This window comes from Bufo bufo, chromosome 11 (genome assembly GCF_905171765.1).
Source record: "Bufo bufo chromosome 11, aBufBuf1.1, whole genome shotgun sequence".
Taxonomy (NCBI): domain Eukaryota; kingdom Metazoa; phylum Chordata; class Amphibia; order Anura; family Bufonidae; genus Bufo; species Bufo bufo.
The window spans coordinates 47821000-47842258 of NC_053399.1; the positions used below are offsets into that span (position 1 = coordinate 47821000).

General features: G+C 43.1%; 1 protein-coding gene across 1 annotated transcript in view; it reads left to right on the top strand.

Moving 5' to 3' along the window:
* PLEKHD1 (pleckstrin homology and coiled-coil domain containing D1) overlaps positions 1-4134 on the top strand; it is a 35024-nt gene extending 30890 nt beyond the window's left edge. Inside the window, exon 13 of the mRNA XM_040411662.1 lies at positions 3731-4134. Coding sequence (XP_040267596.1) covers positions 3731-3888 — 158 coding nt within the window. The 3' untranslated portion in view covers positions 3889-4134. The remainder of the gene's footprint in view (positions 1-3730) is intronic.
* The last annotated feature ends 17125 nt before the right edge of the window (positions 4135-21259 follow it).

The window sequence follows — 21259 nt, forward strand, 5'->3', positions numbered from 1 at the left end:
AAACCTAGCCCAGAGTGATCTTCATTCTTACCACACGCATATGCTTTCACCATTAGAGAATTATGCACGGCACGCGTATGGGGGAGGCACACTGACATGTTTGTTTTCACGTTTATCAATTCCTGGCCTCTGGGAGGATTTGGATTTAGGATTTTTATAGCAGAAGCTGAAATATGCAGTATGCTGTGTGACCACTCTCTCTCTTATTTGGCAGCGGGCAGCGACCCCGACAGGTGCGTGCCCAACAGGATTTGGCAGAAAAGGGTCAACAGATTATCGCTCTGTAACCCTTTTCATGCCAACACTTCTGTTCACCCATCCTCTCCATTTTTATCCTTCAGTTTTAATGTGAAAAAGCGAACTTGATGTGTGGATTTAATGCAATTAATATAATATCCAAAATGGCATTCAGGAAAAGTAAAAAATAACTGCATAGCTTTATGGAGTAAAGGGGTTTGCTTAATTCGATTTTGTTGAAATATTTGTCGGAATTTACATGAATAATTTAATGAATTTATATCTACAGCTTTCCTTCAACATTTTCACATCTACAGATCACACAGTAATGAAATAAATACCTTAATTTGTAACACATACTAACAGTAAATACACAACAGTATTTTTCAGATAGCACACTGACTCATAATTAGATGCGGCCATGCAGACACGCGTTTTTTTTCATGGTTTTGGGTGCCTGATCTGAGAATCACACTACAGTTCGTATTCTCATCCATTTTTGCGGATGAGAATAGTCCTTAGAATTAGTTGATAGGTGTGAGAACAAAATGGAATGCACAGAAGCTATCCTATACGTTTTCCAAGAATCCATTTTTTACATACTGATAATCAGATGTTGCCATGTGCATTAAACCTTACTTATCCCTCTTGAATTGTCTCAAAGTATATTTGTTGTTTCAGTTTATTGTATACAGTGTACAGACCGGGATGTGAAACATTTTTGTAATATACTTTATTCAAGAAAGATGTTTCTTTGTACTAGAAAACAATGTAAAGAGTCTTCTTAGCAAAGCTCTGAACATCTTTCTTCAGTCTTTAGTTCCACTGAGCACTGAAGACGCCTGTGTGTAACATACAGAAGCTTTTAGCCTGCTTCTTGTCACTACCCTAGTCCCTGACTATGTACATGTGCCCTAACTATCACTGCCCACCATCCTGCCTGTCTGACTTGTGACACATAGATGTCTTCAGTGCTCAGTAGAACGCTGAAGACTGACTCTCCTTAGCAATCCGCAAGAAACGAAATGGAGGCATGGATCGGAATCCTACGGAAGCTCTTCCATGTCCTTTTGCCTCCACATCACAAAAGGTAGGACATTTCCTATCTTTTGCCATATATTGCGGATTGCGGAGCTATTCAACTTAATGGGTCCGTGCCGCAATACGGGATTCACAACGCTGGTACTGCAATTTGCGGTCTGCAGCGCGGACGGCTTACGCAAGTTAAAGGTACTTAATTAAACAAAAAAAATTCCATGACAGGTCCTCTTTAAGTTCCTGTTCATTCTGGGCTTTGAAGTCCAGGAGGCGGTCCTATCAGTGACTGACAGCTATCTCTGTATACACATAGAGGGGCGGCTGTCAGTCACTGATAGGACTGCCTCCTGGACCTCAAAGCCCAGAATGAGCAGGAATTTAAATGAATAAAATAAAGGTTTTACAAAATCTTTTCCCATAAACCTATATATCAATCTGCTCATCTCCTCCTGCTCTCTAACATGCTCCTTGCAGACAATCTCTTCACATACTCGTAATCACTCCACTATAGGCATAATATATTAAAACAGTCTCTGAAATAAAGCTGATTATCTTTCCCAAAGGAACCACAGGTCAGCTCTGGTGTTCTAAACTGCACAAGAAGAATACAACGTGAAATCTATGGGACAAGGCTAGCTTTTTCTTAAAGGGAATGTGCCCCCCGTTTTATGTTGCCCAGTCTGAGAGCAGCATAAATTGGTGGCAGACCCCAATTAAAATTGGCCCAGTTGTTTTGCTAAAATCAGTATTGAGCAGTTGCAACACAAGCTGAGCACAGGAGTCTGCTCAATACAAGGCCCCGTCCTGATATTCATGAGCCTCCAACTCTCCCAGTCCCCCTTCATGTCAATCATCTGACACTTAGTTTTAATCCGGGTCGGTGACAGTTTTCCTTTAAGGAAAAGTTAGCCTTGTTTCATTGAGCTCACATTTCATTTTCACTTATGCAGTTTAGAACATGAGAGCTGACCTGCTGTTCCTTTGAGGAAACAGATTAGTTTTAGGCTACTTTCACATCTGCGTTTTTGATGGATCAGCAAAAACGCTTCCGTCATGAACCGTCTGCATCCGTTATGAACTGATCCGGTTGTATTATCTCTAAAATAGCAATGACTGATCCGTCTCTAAAACCATTTTAAGTCAATGGGGGACGGATCCGTTTTCTTTTGTGTCGAGAAAACGGATCCGTCACCATTGACTTACATTGTGTTTCATGCCGGATCTGTCGTGTTCCGCATCCCATGACGCACTCAAAAAACGCTGCTTGCAGCGTTTTTCTGTCCGGCATGGGAACGCAACCAAACGGAATGGAATGCATTTTGGAGCGCTCCGTTCTGTTCAGTTTAGTTTTGTCCCAATTGACAATGAATGGGGACATAATGGAACCGTTTTCCTCCGGTATTGAGACCCTATGACGGATCTCAATACCGGAAAGGAAAAACGCTGATGTGATGCCTTAATTCCTAGCCGGCTTTAATATATGAAGCCCATAGCGGGGAGATTACTAGTTTTATAAAAAAAGATTGTCACACAGTTATGTTCACGTAGGCAGAAAGGATGATAGCCAGTTTATGCTGCCATCAGATATAATAAATGACCCCCTTTATTAAATGACGATATTCAAACAGAATATAATTAATTTTAACCCTGTATCTCAGAAACAGCTGAACATTTTTAATAAAGGATAAAAGATTTTTAGCACAAAATGAGTAAAAGTCAATCATAAAAAATTGCCCCCAAGGTGTCTATAGTCTTTTTAAAGGGGTTGTCCGGGTTCAGAGCTGAACCCGGACATATCCCCATTTTCACCCAGGCAGCCCCCCTGACAAGAGCATCGGAGCAGTTCATGCTCCGATGCTCACCTTTGCCCTGCTCTAGATCGCGCAGGGCAAAGGCATTTTTAGGAGTTCCGGTGAGAAGCCGGACTCTCCATGGGGCTGCCATGAAGCCCGGTGACGTCACCGGCACTGATGGGTGGGCTTTAGCGCTGCCCTAGCCAGTAAAACGGCTACGGCAGCACTCAAGCCCGCCCATCAGAGCCGGTGATGTCACCAAACACACTGCCGGGCGGAAGTTTCTACCCGGCAGTGTGTTATGATAAACAAAAGAGCCCGTGCCCTGCGCGATCTAGCGCAGGGCAAGGGAGCGCATCGGAGCATGAGATGCTCCAATGCTAGCCTCAGGGGGGCTGCCTGGTTGAAAATAAGGGTATGTCCGGGTTCAGCTCCGAACCCGGACAACCCCTTTAAGTTCTGTACATTTGTGGCATGTCTATAGAAACTAATGCAAAGAGAAAGTAGGGCTGTTGACCATACTGTTCAATCACTACCATTATGTATGTAATGCATAGTATGACATCAATGACTTGTATAACCGTGTAGATATCTCTTCCATCTTTCTTTTGCGCTACTTTTCACAGCTAAGCTTTACGTTCACTTCTTTTCTTTTTTTTCAGTGAGGCACTCGCACTCTTTCTTATTGTCTCCGGCTGAAACCACTGACATACAGAGCCTCAAAGAAGCCGCCAGGAACCTGACCAGAGATAAACATTTCCGGGAAACCCTCTACCAGATCATTACCCAGAAGGAGCCCTCTAAAGGACATGACAAGTGACATCTGTTCACCATCAGGACCGATGAACAATTTATATTTTTTTCGTCACTTAAAAATAAGTGACATTACTACATGTAGCTATACTGTGCCCACGTAGAGCCCTGTCTAATGGTGGCATGTTCTCAAGGGTTCAGTGTATAGTTTTCTGCCACTGCTTAGGATTTTTCTGCAGAGCTTTCAATCTAGGCCTCCATCTCTGCCCACGGGGCCTAACATGGACCCTGTGTCAACAGCAAGCTTTCTCCTACTACCCATCACCCGCTGTCACCTTGAGGACGTGCCATTAGTATTACACACATATAAAGCTTTCTACCCTCTGTATTTGGGGGTGCTTCATTATCAGGTGCGCCTTGCAGACAAAAAATACATTGATTAAAAGTAAGACATCTGAATACATATACGTGTGTTAAAGAAATGACTTTCTGCTCTCTTTTGTTTAGGTCCATCACAGGTAATGGGTTGAATGACAGGGAAGTTACAGAGTTTACTACCGCCAATTACTTTAAGCTGCTGGCGTTCATCATGATTTTAGTAAATCCTGGAGTCCCCTACCACTTGTGTTTTACTTACTGTGCCCCCCATTGCAGAGTCAGGTAGGCAAGGGAAAAAAGTTATGCTTGAGTGTTCCCTTGTCGGTTTACAGTAACACATCCACTGTAAGCACCGCATAGAAGAAAATGCCAAATCTAAGTTTCCTGGAGCTCTATGGGTACTTCGGGGAAATACTATTGTAGTAAACTGCAGTCACAATTGAATGTTAGGCTACAGCCAGATTTGCTAAAATCTCATCCACTTTCCTGGTACTGTAGTACACCATGGATTTTCTGCATGTGTGTACACCTCATGTGAACAGACCTTCAAAGGGGGGGTCTTAGTTATTTGAAACTTAGCTCAATATCAGTAAATTATGTAAAGCTAAAAAATAATCCTATATTTAACGATTACTCCAGCGCCTCCGATTCTCCTCCTATTCTTTGTACATGAGACTGTAGCAGGTGTGTGGCACGTGACTGCTGAGGCCAAGGATAGGCTGCAGCAGTCATGTGCGGTACACTATGACATTACCGTCTTGTATACAAAGAACAGGAGAAGAACTGGGGGTTTGAGGATTGATTGGCCTCCTAATGCTAAATTCTGCCTTCTAGAATGCCGCAATCTGAGGGTGAATGTTCTTCATATAGATTGTAGCCTACCCAAAGAGAAGCAGGATCAGAAAGGGCCTGGGTGGAACCGACAAAATTTAGGTGGCATGGGGTAAGTATTTTGGAGGTCATTTACCAACTCATATACGCCAGTTTTGCGGCACAAAGGGTATTTGCTTCACATTCTGCAACTTTTCCCCGCTCACCCCAGGTCTAAAAAAAGGGGGGTTTGGCATGGGCGGGGAAGGGGGCAGACCAACAGGCCCGTCTCATTTATCATTTTCTACGCCTGTTTTAGGTGTAGAAAATGTTCAAAATCTGCGCCAGCAAGGAAGCCTGCGTAGATTTAGACGAGCGGTGGATGCACCGAAGTTATGTAGAGGCCAGCGCAGGGGTTATAATAAATGACCCCCTTTATGTCTAGGATAAGATACATTCTGTGTGATATAAAAGTACTAATGCCTGAGCCCCTGACGGCAATGCAGAATGTGTTTGTGTTGCGCATTGTGTCTAAGGGTTCCTTCACAGGAGGCAGATTTTGTTGCAGAAAATTTCTATTCATCTGAATGGGATTTGCAGAAATCCATGTGCGTCCCACCAAAACAACTTATTTTCAGTTGCAGAAATTTTCTGCCACAAAATGTACCCAGTGTGAAGACACCCTAATATTGGTGTGTAAAGAAGATATATTACAGTTCCCCGATATATGTGGTCTATGTTTAAGAGCTAAAAGTGAGATTAGACCTGGATTATAGCACATTTTCAAATGTCGCAACCTATGCCAGGCAACCCCCTAATGTACTTTTACACACATACAGTGACATGCAAAAGTTTGGGCACCCCCGGTCAAAATTTCTGTTACTGTGAACAGTTGAGCAAGTTAAAGATAAAACACAAACATTTTAAGCAATATCACTATTATTTTGGTTTTGTACAATTTTAGAGTGAAAAAAGGAAAGGATAACTTTGACCAAGGTCTTACACCTTAAATAGCCTGTTAGGGTTAAGGCTTGTCCACAATCATCATTAGGAAAGACCAGGTGATACAAATTTCAAAGCTTTATAAATACCAAGACTCTTCTAACCTTGTCCCAAAAAAAGCACAGCAGCCATGGGTTCATCTAAGCAGCTGCCTAAAACTCTGAAAATGGTTGAAGCCCACAAAGCAGGAGAAGGCTATAAGAAGAAAGCAAAGCGTATTCAGGTTGCCATTTCTTCAGTTCGAAATGTAATTAAGAAATGGCAGTTTACTGGAACAGAGGAAGTCAAGAGAAAAACTTCAGAGACAGCTGCTCGTACGATTGCTAGAAGGGCAAATCAGAAAACTCCGCTTGACTGCATAAGACCTTCAGGAAGACTTAGCATACTCTGGAGTTGTGGTACATTGTTCTACCATTCAGCAACACCTGCACAAATATGGCCTTCATGGAAGAGTCAGAAGAAAACCTCTCCTGTGTCCTCCCCACAAAATTTAGTATCAGAAGTTTGCAAAAGAACATCTAAACAAGTCTGATACATTTTGGAAACAAGTCCTGTGGACTGTTAAGGTTAAAATTGAACTCTTTGGCTACAACGAGCAAAGGTATGTTTGGAGAAAAAAGGGCACAGAATTTAAGCACGGTGGTGGATCAATCATACTTTGGAGTTCTGTTGTAACCAATGGCGCAGGGAACATTTCACAGGTAGACAGAAGACTAGAGATGGCCTTGCGGTTCGCCCGGCGGTCGTTTTGCGGCGAACTTTGCGTGTTCGCGATTCGCCGAACATGCGAACATATAGAGATATTCGCGCCCGCCATATTCTTTTACATTGTGAAGAACTTTGACCCATGACACATCCATCAGGTGGTACAGGACAGCCAATTGAGACGTTTCAGCACATAGACACACCCCCTACCTTATAAATAAACCTGATCTGGCTGCCATTTTACATTCAGTTTTTTGCCAGTGTAGGGAGAGGTTGCTGTGTGGAGCAGGGACAGGCTGTTAGGGACACCAAACGCTAGCTAATAGGGCCACAAAAGTCTTTTTAAGGACTGGTATAGGTGTGCTATCGATAGGTGTAATACACAGAGGGGTGCGATATACTTATAATATACTTTTATAATGAGTCAACAACACATAGATCTATATAGTGATCACCTGGAAGTCAGGGGGCTAGGGGCTTACTAGGGCCATTTTTATATAGGGTAAGGTTCCGGACAGGGTCGCTCTTATCAGGGTGGGTAGTCTGTGGTTAGTCTATCAGGGCCAGAATAGCACCCCCCTGTAGGGCAATATCAGGGACAGTTCTTTGCCCACCCTGTCCTTCAATACCACATCATCATCTAGCCCAGGGATGGATGGTGTTTGCTTTCCCTCCGGGATTAATGGATGTGCACTGGAACCCCCCGTATTGTGGTAGGACATATGGTTTCTGATTTGGTGCCGCCGAGCACTTGTTATTGCCGACCACATCTATGCTTTTTGCTTAACTTTAATAATTAAATTTATTTTCATTTTGAGGGATATTTTTTCCATTCACACGTCTGCAAAATGGGTCCGCATCTGTTCCGCAATTTTGCGGAAACGGTGCAGACCCATTCATTTTTAATGGGGCCGGAATGTGCTGTCCGCATCCGCATTTGCAGATCCACATCTGCATTTGCGGATTCGCATTTCCGCATCCGTGCTTCCGTTTCCGCAAAAAAATAGAACATGTCCTATTCTTGTCCGCAATTGCAGACAAGATTAGGCATTTTCTTTTCTAGTGCTGGCGATGTGCGGTCCGCAAATTGCGGAATGCACATTACCGGTGTCCGTGTTTTGCTTATCCGCAAAACACTTACGGACGTGTGAATGGACCCTCATAGTAACATTATTAAAGGTTACGTTTTATCTTTATGTATATTCTGATGGATTGCCTTCCTTGTACAATGTTATAATATACTTTCTATGTTAGAAAGTATATTATAGTGCATTTGTATTGTGCGGCAGTTGTGTGCGGTTCTGCTGCGATATGCAGGTATATAGAGGGACAAGCGTTATTTGAACAAATAATTTCTACTCGTGTGATATACCAGTCCCCCCCCCCCAAAAAAAACTGATTGAAGTGGGGTGTTATATACCAATATACTTTCTTTATAGTGCATTTGGGTACTGTATAGTTCATTTGCGTATACGCGAAAATTATATTGCTGATATTTCGCATTGAAAAAAATAATGAATGAAGATCGCAAATTCGAATAATACATCTGGTATGTCAGTGTCCATGTTGTGGGACTATTTGTGCACTTCTAGTAATTATTTCTTCGCTGCAAATATGAACCATCCCGGCAGATGTTCGTCCATCACTACAGAAGAATAGATTTTATGAAATTCCAGCAAATTCTGGAAGAAACATAACACCAAGTATAAAAAAGCTGAAGTAAAAAAGGGGATGGCTTCTACAAATGGATAATGATCCTAAACACACTTCAAAATCCACAACTGCAGGTTTTACTATGGTCCCCTGGTCTGAACGTCATTAAAAATGTGTGGATAGATCTCAAAAGAGCAGTGTATGCAAGCCAGCCCAGGAATCTCACAGAACTGGAAGACTTTTGCAAGAAAGAATGGATAAAAAAAAACTTCAAACAAGAAATGAAAGACTCTTGGCTGACTACAGAAAGTGTTTACAAGCTGTGATACTTGCCAAAGGGGGTGTTACTGGGTACTAACCATGGAGGGTGCCCAAAGTTGTGCTTTGAGAACCACAGAGCTGGTATCAAGGAAGTAAATATTAGAGTAATGTCGGTCTCATATAATAAACAAGGTCCAAGACAAACATTAGACTGATGGCATCCAAATTGGTTTGGTACGTTACCACCACGCTCTAGGATGTCAGCTGCTTCTTTCTCCTGCCGTCCGGACCTACTACGGCGTCCCGTGTGGTCTCACGGTCTTAGCGCGGCGTCTCACGTGACTGGATGGTATCCACGTGATCGACGTGGAACGCATAGCGTATATTTGGAACGCACAGCTGATAATCTCCGACGGAGCTTACGTCGATCACGTGTATACCATCCAGTCATGTGAGACGCCGCCAGGTCATGTGGGACGCTGCGCTAAGACCGTGAGACCACACGGGATGCCATAGTAGGTCCGGACGGCAGGAGAAAGAAGCAGCTGACATCCTAGAGCGTGGTGGTAACGTACCAAACCAATTTGCATGCCATCAGTCTAATGTTTGTCTTGGAGCATATTTATTATATGAGACCGACATATTCCAACATAGTGACTGTCTATCAAAGGGACCATCTGCAACACAGTCTATTTCTACTGGGGCATAAACGAGGTTCATATCCTCTCTATTGCACCACTCATATTTGCTATACCAGGCCTATGGTCACGAGGAGTGCTATCCTTTGGCTTATACCAGAGCACTGGAACTTAGTCCTTCCCTACTACCTTTCATCATTTATCTAGTTGTTATTATTTGATGTGATTTTATTTGATGGATTTTATTTCTGCGGGAGTTTTCTTGATGCGATTTTATGCATATGAGACGTTCTATTAATAAATACCATTGTATCTGCTGCCCAGAGTTCTCAAATAATTGAGTGCCCCTCCTTTATACGAAGGAAGTAAATATACTTCCTTATGCAGGTCTGGCTGTAGGTGATTTTTTTTTTTTTTTAAGTCCACCATGGACAACCCCTTTAAAGAGGACCTGTCATTGCCCCATAAAAATGTGTGAAATACCATATTTACTTGTATTTTTCTTGTCCCTATTACTGTATCCACTTTTCTTTTTTCTTGTTGCACCCTTGCACCACCTGCCATTCCTAATTATGGCACCAGCAGGGGCGGATTAAGTGCATGATAGGCCCGGGGCTGTCTACCCAACTCAGGCCCCTCCCTCCTTTTTAGTTAAATTTCTTTCTATATGAAGAAGCTTCGGTGCTTCGTGAGCGGCACAGTCTCTTCCTAGGCCATATGACATCACATTCATCGTTCACATGCCTAGGTGCAGCCCAGTCCCATCTGAGTGATTGGGGCTGAGCTGCAGTACCAAGCACAATGTTTTAAAATGGACAGCGCTGTGCTTGGTAAGGAGCAAAGAGGCTGCGGCGCTCACTGGGACATCGCGGTCTCCTCAAACAGCTGATTGGCTGGGGTGCCAGGAGTCAAACCCCCACCATCTCATAACTCTCTGAGTACAGATGTCATAGATGTTACCTGCAGTCGTATGTAACACCCCACATAATACAGTGAACTATTGTGTTATGTGGGGTGTTACATAGGACTTCAGGTGACATCTACTACATTATCTGCACACAGAAAGTTATCACTGTTATCTGGGCTGCTACATAGGACTGCAGGTGACATCTACAAATTAAAATTTTAGTTGCCAAATTTAAAATACATATGATTATGATAAAAAAGGTCACAGTAGTGAGCCAGCTCTACATATAGGAGAACACAGCACCACATACCTGTTACATCCAGGGACATCTCCGTTTCACCCAGAACGCCATGACAAATTATTTCAGCCGCATCTCGTCTCTACAGAGTTTGTTACACATACACATTAGATTTCTCATAATTGGGGTAATTTATCAAACTGGTGTAAAGTAGAACTGGCTTAGTTGCCCATAGCAACCAGATTCCACCTTTCCTTTTCCAAAGGAGCTGTCAAAAATGAAAGGTGGAATCTGTTGCTATGGGCAACTAAGCCTGTTCTACTTTACATCAGTTTGATAAATTATCCCAAAGGTCCCTATAGTGTCTACAGCAGTTATAATGTCCCCTAAAGTGCCCCCAGTAATAATAACACTTTATATTGTGCTCCAGGTAATAATGCCTGTATAGTGTCCCCAAAAATAATGTCCCCTAAAAGCAACGCCCCCACACTGCCACCATACAGTAATTTCCCCCACACTGCCACCATACAGTCATTTCCCCTACACTGCCACCATATAGTAATTTCCCCCACACTGCCCCATGTAGTAATTTCCCCCACACTGCCCCATGTAGTAATTTTCCCCACATTGCCCCATGTAGTAATTTTCCCCACATTGCCCCCATATAATAATTTCCCCCACACTGCCCCCATGAAGTAATTTGCCCCCACACTGCCCCCCAAAGTTGGCACACACAAAAATAAAAGCTAATACTTACCTATGTCCGGGTTGGTGAGGCAGGCCGCAGGCGGGCAATCTTCATTGTGCTGTGTCCCGGCGCAGGCGTGCGATGATGTAATCACGCACGCCTGTGATGAGATTATACTACCACATAGGCCTCAGGCCTACTAAGCCTGAAGCCTATGCTGGTAATCGGCGGCGGGGCAGGGAACTATGTGCTCCTGTGCCCCGCCGCAGTAAGTTGGCGTTCGGGTTGGCATTGGGCCCCACAGTGATGCCGGGCCAGGGGCTGCTGACCCGAAAGCCCCTATGTTAATCCGCCATTGGGCACCAGATAGAAAAATTAGGCTATTTCTATACTTATTTTGTTAACTGGGGGGTCCTACATGGGTGTGAATTTTCTCCGCTCAAACTCTGTCCAATGAGAGATCAACTTGAGCAGCAAGATCCTGAGATACCTCTCAGATACCCCATGATCATGCTGTCCTTCTGCTGATACTGACCGCAATGAGATGCCTCTTCCTTGGCCTGTGATATAATGTCCATTAGTCACATGGCCTTTGTGCAGTTCAGTGCTATTCCAATGAATGGGGCTGAGCTGTAATATAAAGCACTGCCACTATACAATGTATGGCACTGTGCTTGGTATACTATGAAGAGCAAATAGTTGAACTGCAGGGGCCAGGAGTCAAACCCCACTGATATTAATGATCTATCCTGAGGACAGGCCATCAATGTTTAATTCAGGGGGGTAGGAAATTAAAGGGGCTCTCCAGGATTTCCATATTGATGACCTTTCCTCAGGATTAGTGGGGATCTGACTTCTGGGACCCCTGCTGATCAGCTGTACGAAGAGGCTGCGGCGCTCTGTGGGAGTTTAGGCCTCTTCTTATGCCATGTGATGTCAGGTCCATCGGTCATGTGGTCTAGGCTCAGCTCAACCCCATACAAGTGAACGGAGCTGAGCTGCAATACCAAGAACAGCCGCTATACAACGTACAAAACTGAGTTTGGTAAGCTGCGAAGAGGCTGCGGCACTCAAAGCTGAATGACGGGGGTGCTGGTAATCGGACACCCGCCAATCTCATATTGATGACCGATCCTGAATATTTTACAGAAAGCTGACAACCCAGTGCATTTCATAGTGTTGCCAATTTATTGTATAAAAATACAATTCACAAACCAACAGAAATCATACAGTGCAAAATGCACAATGCGTTGTGCTGAACAGAAGGCAGAAGCAACCATACTGATGAATCCATAAAACAATCTCTCATTGATGGACTTACAAAAAAATAAATAAATGATAACTTGGAAAATGTGCAGCAGTTGTATAAGTTATTCCTAACCCTTGATTGACATTTGGGGATTTGCATTATCTCTATTAACCATATATGACTCTCAACTCACTGTGATCTACCGTATTTTTCGCCCTATAAGACGCACCTGCCCATAAGACGCACCTAAGTTTTTGAGCAGGAAAATAAGAAAAAAAATATTTAGAACAAAAAGGTGTGCTTTTGTTAGGTTTTGAACTAATGGTGGTCTGTGGATGACACTATTATGGGGGATCTGTTGAGGACACTATTATGGGGGATCTGTTGAGGACACTGTTATGGGGGATCTGTGGGTGACACTGATATGGGGGATCTGTGGGTGACACTGATATGGGGGATCTGTGGGTGACACTGTTATGGGGGATCTCTGGATGGCTCTTATTGGGGTCTCTGGATGGCACTGTTATGGGGGGATCTGTGGATGACACTGTTATGGGGGGATCTGTGGATGACACATATATGTGTCATCCACAGATCCCCTCCATAACAGTGTCCCTGTAGTGTGAATGACCCCCAATACAGGGGGTGGGAGTCGCATCTGGCTTTATAATGACAGTGTGGCCCGTGCGGTGACTGTATTCTACTACACGGGCCCCGCTCACTGTATATACCGTAATCTTATCTATAATTGTAGGCATTGTTAATATATACAAATTCAGGGTAATCAGCGCCTGTATTACTTACAACAAGCGCTCGGTAGCAGAGAGGAGGGAGGCCGGGAGGACGGGCGCTGGCAGCGTGAGTCACTCTGTCATGCGCCCACGCCGCCTGCTTCATTTATAAAGTGGGCGGCGCAGGCGCATGATGTAGTGACTCACGCTGCCAGCGCCCGTCCTCCCGGCCTGCCTCCTCCCTCCTCTCTGCTACCGAGCGCTTGTTGTAAGTAATACAGGCGCTGATTACCCTGTATTTGTATATATTAACAATGCCTACAATTATAGATAAGGTTACGGTATATACAGTGAGCGGGGCTCGTGTAGTAGAATACAGTCACTGCACGGGCCACACTGTCATTATAAAACCAGATGCCAGCCCCTCCTCCCTCTCAGCTGATACACCCGCCGAGCGGCATCGCATCATTGACAGTTCGGCAAAATGCAGCATTCGCCCCATAAGACGCACTGCTATTTTCCCCCCACTTTTGGGGGGGAAAAAGTGCGTCTTACAGGGCGAAAAATATGGTAATGCATGGCTCCAGCTCAGTGCTATTGCTGTTTATTAATGTTGGTTTATTTGCAATGCTTGGTATAAGTCATGCACACAGTCAAACGCAAGCTATACAGGTAAACTCGAAAAATTGTAATATCGTGCAAAAGTCCATTTAATTCAGTAATGCAAATTAAAAGGAATTGCATTAATGCAGCTTAAAATTTAAATTTTGTGAAAAGGTTTACTATTCTAGGCTCAAAGTGTCACACTCTAGTCAGCTAATTAATCCATACCCCCTGAGCAAACGGTACCTCAAAATTGAGACTTTGGGGTTTCATAAGCTGTAAGCCATAATCATCCAAATTATAACAAATAAAGACTTGAAATATCTCACTTTGCATGTAATGAGTCTCATATATTAGTTTCACCTTTTAAGTTGCATTACTGAAATAAATAAACTTTGCACAATATTCTAATTTTTCGAGTTTCACCTGTATGTGCTGCTAGAAGCCTGTAATAACTATTTAAGATTATTCAACGTGTGGCTGATACATAAGAAAGGGGCTTGTTGATTTGTGATCGATCAAATGACATCTGTGGTGACATAACTGCAAATTCCCACTTTCACACATACACTGGGAACCATGGTGAGCCATCTCAATTATGTCTATAGTAATTGATTTGCGAACCACATCACATATTGTATAGAAGTTTATCTGGCACCACTGCCCTCAGTCGTTCTTCCAGTCTGTGGATCTCCACTTGCTTACTGTACTTCCTTACTTTTTAGTTTGATTGCTGGATGTTTTTCTTTTTCCTCCAACTTGAAATTGTATTTTTTGTACAGATCAGTCCTAGTTGGTCTATACTAAAATACACACTATACAATGAAATATCTCAGAGACTATCCTTGTTATTGGCCACATTGTTCTCATGTCCAATTCCATAGAGAGGACCTCCACAGAAGACCACTTCTCACTGCAATTTAGGTAGTCCTCACAAAAGGTTTACCATATCTCAAAATATTGTCACTGTTTTCCCCTAATTGGAAATGTATAGAGTTTGCATTGCTAGCATCCTAGGTGAACATAGTCTGTGAATGTGGACATTCAGTGTAGGAATATCTGCAACTTTAAGTGGGTTTCCAGAAAATAAAAATGAAATAAAGAAAAATACCTTTGAACCTCCAGTCCCCTGCCAGTCCAATGCAGACGATCTGCTGGTCCCACCAAGACTGTTTAATCCGAATGGGCACAAAAGCTACAGGAGTATGACTATGTGAGTAACATACATAAGACTGGCAGAAATGGAGAGAGGAGAGGTTAAGAGAAAGCAGGGAACTTTATATATTTTGAATATTTTTCTGGGTTATGGTAACAGTTGGTACTTACCTAAGATTGAGCGTGGTGCAAATTCTCGGTAATTCTCTCAGATGTTATACCCTGCTCCTTAAAGGGATTTTCCAGGCTCCACATATTGATCACTTATGATATTAATGACCTTTCCTGAGAATATCTGTGGGAGTCTGACTTCCAGCCCTCCAACCAATCAGATGTTGTCTGTGTACTAACACTTTTAACTAAGCCAGAAGCACAGCTGCTTTCAATGTTAGTGGCCATGCTGGATTATTGCAGCTCATATGAATGGGAGCTAAGATGCAACAATCCACCATGACCATTGCACTTTGAATGGAGCTGTGCTTCCACCTCTGTCTACTGTATGGTTTCCGGAGATAGAATTCTACTTTGGATGCTTCAATTTACTCAATACTAGCCACTGTCATACATTTGGCTTGTTGTCACGACCCTTGGCTAGGTCGTGACTTTGTGTCTGCACGTGCGGTTGCCTTTGGCAACGTGGTTTGCATGTGAGGCACTTTTCCTTGGATGTGGTGGTTCCCCATTTTGGTATGCACGGGGTTAAGGTGTCTGCTAGGTGTGGTGGGTGTGACCTCAGGCCTCCTTATGTGTTGGTGTGGTGGAGCCTGAGGTAAGTTTGATTTTGTTGTCAGTCTGTGTAGGAGCTCTGCTCCCTGGCTGAATGTATTGGTCTGTGTGAGCCACCCTTATTTGTTATATTGTTTCCCTTGCTTTGTCTGTATGTCCCCTCCGGTGTGTTTCTGCTTTCCCTCCCCCACCCTGGTGTTCATTGTTATGGTAGGGGCCTTGTTTGGAGGTTTGTGTTGTGGTGTGTTTGCTCCGGAAGGGGCTTGCTTTCCCGGAGGGGTTTAAGCAAAATGCAAGACTGTGTGCTTCCTAGCCTGGTGCCTCCCTGCATCTGGTAGCCGCAGGGAGGTCTGTTGTCTGTGCCGTCCTTTCATCTCGGCTGCGGCAGGTAAGTGTTTATAGCATTTGTTGTGTTGCTGTGCTATTTACCTGCTGTACTGTTTTCTCCTAAAGTCTTGCACCCTCCCAGCTACTGGGCCTCTGGATACACCATTCATCCGTGGTGTTGGATGAATGGGTGGTCTCTGCCCTGTCTTCAGTCTTAGGGCATAGCAGGGATACCTAGGGTCCTAGGTTGGTGAGCATGAGCCCCCTTACCTTCTGAGGTGGCTCATGCACTAGGATATTTCAGGGTTGCATTAGGTGGTGACCTGCTCCCTGCTATCTGGCGTAACTGCCACTGACAGGGCAACAGCACGTGCAGACGCAGAGTCACGACCTAGCCTTCAAACTGCCTGACCTACACTGTCTAAATATTAAAACCGGATTAGTAAATCTACCCCATGATATCTATTTTACCAGAAGTTTTCCTTTAAGGGCTGTCCTTGCCATTGGTACAGTATATGTTAAACCCTTTTCATATAGCAAAATATCACTGGGTAAAAGCTACATAATCTTTTAGGGCTTGTTCACACAGGCCCCTGCATACAGTAATCTGTGGCAGAACCAGAGGTGTTTTTTTTCAAGTTGAATGTAGCAGACCTGCTTGCCGTTTTGCCCCACTGAATGAAGCTAAATCACAAGTAGACACCTGGCATTTCCAGCAGGGTTCATGAAAATACCACTCCAAGAAATTACATGTCCTTTCATGGCATAGTCTCAGAAGATAAACCCCAGTCCATGAACGTCAGTGCGGCCTCCTGTTAAAATGGGAGGCGGTTAACGCACAGCCTCCCCACAGCTTTTGGTGCAGAGTTTGCATCAAATCCAAGGTCGAACGAGCCTTATGGTCATTTTATTATGAAATGTGGCTCTACACCACCTGTACTATGCTAACGTTGCTGAGAAGCCAGAAGAGGTTTGGAACCAATGCTTTAGATGTCAAGCTCCAGTGCTGCCACATAACCTGGATCTGGCTCTCATGTTTTTTCTTATTTTAGCTTACAGTATATGGCAGTTTCCCAAGATATGACAATGGGCTGTCTATTAGATATTTGCCCTGTGAACCTGTTTTTGCAACTTCAACCAAACAATAAGGTTAAGCCATAAGACATTAGATATATTTCTTTGACCAATTGCAATGTTGAATTTCATAGTGCATTGCACGACCATTTGGCACATTTTAGTCCACATTGGCCGTTACAAACTGGCCACACATGTTCATTTACATCAGGCGATTGACGAGTGACCTTTCTGAAAATGTTCTTTCCAAGAAAGATCTTTTGCCCCCCCCCCCCCCCAAACAAACTTCACTTAGATGATGATGGTCTTTTATTGGTCTGCTAAAACAGTTCATTGTTAAATTTCACCCAACTTTTTGTTGAAATTTTCCATTTTGATTGACTAATGTGTATGACCACCTTAAGCCCTAAAGCAACTATTAGTCATTGACCCAAAAAGTTAAAAATCAACAACCCACTGCCCTTGCCGTAATAGATAACCTAATATAAACATTATGCTTTTACACACAAATCAATTAGACATTTTCAGTTAAGTTTTGCTTATTTATTGAAAAAAAAAGCTTGATGAAAAAGCTGGGTTTCCCAAAACTGAATGTACATATAAGATTTTTTATAGAAACCATACTGGTCAGTGCTGAGCAGAGTGACACAAACAAAAAAAATTTCATGAACAAAGAATTGACTGGAATTAGATACCAATTCAGGACTAGAAGCTGCTCATTCGTGAGATTGTCAACGGGTACAGGACCCAGAGGTGGGACCCTTTATAACATTGGCTATACCATAAAAGTCGTTATGTGTCTGATAGAGGTCCCATGTCTGGATCCCACACTAGTGTTGAGCGAGCACCAAAGTGCTCTGGCCAAACACATCGTGTGTTCTACAGAGCACCCGTGCACAATGGAAGTTAATGGGAGAACCCCAGGCACTTCCTGCTCAGAGTAGAGGGTGTCTGGTTCATAAAAAAAGGTTAGAAATTGATGGAAACCCCATCAAAATGGTTTGGAAACAGCATTAAGAGGATAGCTGGATGTGTCTTAGACTCCTATTATGTACGACATACAATAGATAACCACACATAGGCTATATGCCAAAAGCCAGGTATATGTAAGCCATCAATCCATCCATGAGACAGATAACAGCCAGCATACCTTACAATGGCAGCCTTGTGCACTATGAGATATTCCAAACCAGCTCTCATCTGACTGAGAACCAGTAAACTCAGTTATTTTGCATCTAAACAGAATCTGCCTTGTTTTTCAGCTGTCATAAGACTATGAAAACCAATAGATAGCCCTATTGAGTTATGAACAGCGCCATCTATTGGTTTCACAGTCTTATGACAAGAGTAGACTAATAATTTTGTCAGAAGACTATGAAACCAATAGATAGCGCTGTTCATAACTCAATAGCGCCATCTATTGGTTTCATAGTCTTCTGACCAGAATATTAGACTCTGAGTCTTATGACAAGCTTATTAGTGTAGCCTTTTACATGGAAAATTAGCCATTAGAATATTCGCAATCTACACTGAGTTATTACCCAGCTTTCCCAGTGTCAGATATTATCACTGACTTACTACCCAGCTTTCCCAGTGTCAGATTTTATCACTCAGTTATTACCCAGCTTTCCCAGTGTCAGATATCATCCTAGTGTAGATCGCAAATATTCTAATTGCGAATTTTCCATGCAAAAGGCTGCACTAATAAGCTTGTCATAAGACTCATAGTCTAATATTCTTGTCAGAAGACTATGAAACCAATAGATGGCGCTATTGAGTTATGAACAGCGCCATCTATTGGTTTCATAGTCTTCTGACAAAACTATTAGTCTACTCTTGTCATAAGACTGTAAAAACCAATAGATGGCGCTGTTCATAACTCAATAGCGCCATCTATTGGTTTTCATAGTCTTATGACAGCTGAAAAACAAGGCAGATTCTGCTCATTTGCATGTCTTTCCAATATGCCCATGTTTATGCAAATTTGTTTTTACATGACAAAACTGTATATAAAGGTTATTGAATATTATGTTAGGACAATCAGAAAACTTTGTCACCCTAATGATATTGATCTAGGTGTGCAGGTCCACCCAAGCCATCCAACAGATGCTAAATAACTTTGAGGTTTACTGGTTCTCAGTCAGATGAGAGGTGGTTTGAAATATCTCACAGTGCACAAGGCTGCCATTTTAAGGTATGCTGACTCAGCCAGTCATCTGTCTCATGGATAGATGGATGGCTTGCACATACCTGGCTTTTGGCATATAGCCTTTGTGTGGTTGTCTATTGTATGTCGTACTATCCTCTTAATGCTGTTTCCAAACCACTTTGATGGGGTTTCCATCAATTTCTAACCTTTTTTTGTGAGCCAGACACCCTCTTTTCTTTAGAGCAGGGGGTGCCTGGTTTGATGCTCGGGTCTCCCATTGACTTTCATTGTATTAAAAATTGTACTAGAGCACCTGAAGTATTCGGCCGAGCACTCTGATCTGCCGAGCATAGCGATGCTCGAGCCGAACAGCAGTTCGGCCGAGCATGCTCGCTCAGCACTATCCCACACCTATGTTGAGAATGGGAGTCCACTGGCCCCAGTGCTACTCAAAGAAGTGGTTGCCACATTCAGGTTTATAATGAATATAAAGGTGGGCGTGCATTTGAACAGCTCTCTATATTCCATCCTATGGATTTTGGGAAACAGCTGAACAAACACACTATTTCTGTAGCACCTACAGTGGTGAACTTATAGAGTCCTGCATATGCAGCCACCTTTCTGTTCTCCAACTGGATGGAGGTGCTGAGGACATGCCATTGTTTAAAGGGACCAGGACCATTTCTATCCATTTGCCATGTCTGGTATTCCAGTTTGTCTCCATTTATGTGAGTAGCATGGTTTCTGGGGAAAGAAAGTATACAATATTTTTTCTTTGTTCGGATTCAGACTTTAGTGGCCCCTCATTCATAAAAACAGCATGCGGCATACCAGGTCTCCTTCTTTGTCCTAAGGTGTATCCATCATGATTTGGTGCAGGCAAGCATTTGTGGTATTATACTGCTGGAAGGTGTAGAACCGCAAGTCCCAGGATTTCTATTGCTGGATCAGAACGTAGAAGTATATTCTGCCTATGGTGTGATGGCAGGGAGAAGGTCTCTGAACCATGGGTGGTAAAATATTAGACTGTATTGAGCAGCAAAATAATTTTATTTTGTGCTATTTGAAAAAGTCTGGAACTGTAACTATATTCTACCTGCTCCAATCTGTTTTCCTTTTCAGGATGTTTAGTGGAGTGTGCACATTGTTACTTGGTTTTGTTTCTTATGTGCCACTGATAACAATAAATGTTTCTAGTTTTCAGCATACTAAGTTAAAAAGCATCTGTTAGCATGATCAACCCTATTAAACCAAGCACATATCCTAGTAGGGTTGAGCATACTGATAAAAAAACGATACCCTAATTTAGACTGTCCATTGTCCCAAAAACTATATTTTAATTGATATTCAGATGACCATTTTGGAGCACCAAGGGGCTGGCCAGAGGCCTCAGAGGACCAGTTTGTTATACCCCTTCAGCTTTTGTCTTTCCACTTTTCCCCTTGATTGACAGGGCTAGACATCTCGTCTAACCCTGTCTTCTTGCATTTGCACATTGAAACCTATGCTTCTCTCCAAGCAGCACAGATTCTGACTATGCAAGTGCTGAGACCTGCTTAGTTGGAATGTACATTGCTTGGAGAGCAGCATCAGTTCCACTGTGCAAACACCGAGATCGAAAGGCACGGCGGAAGTGCAATAAGGAAGGGCTAGAAGAGATGTCTAGCCCTGTCAATACAGGGGAAAAGGGGAGGGGACAAAAGCCAAATGCGTGTAGCAAACTGGTGCTCCAAGAGCTCTGGCCAGTCCCTTGGTGCTTTGGAAGAGTCATTCGCAGATCAATAAAATCTGATTTTCTCAGCAGTGGGGCAACGGACAGTCAAAATCAGGGTATAGTTTTTATCAACATGATCAAACCTACCAGGTTATATGCCTGGTCTAAAAGGGTTGATCATACTGATGCCCTTTAAGTCCTCTGTGCCACCACCTTACTACCATTTGCAAACTCGCGAGCTTGTAGATTGTGCATTTGTAAACCCCAGAAAATACCAACTCAGAATATCAACAACTAAACCTGTATTGAATATATTGTGCTTTATATTTGTTGCTATTACCTTTTAACAAAATGTATTTGATAAAGTTTTTGCATTTGGGCTTGTAAAAGAAGATCATTCTAGTCAGAGTACACCAGCTTTACCCCTTTT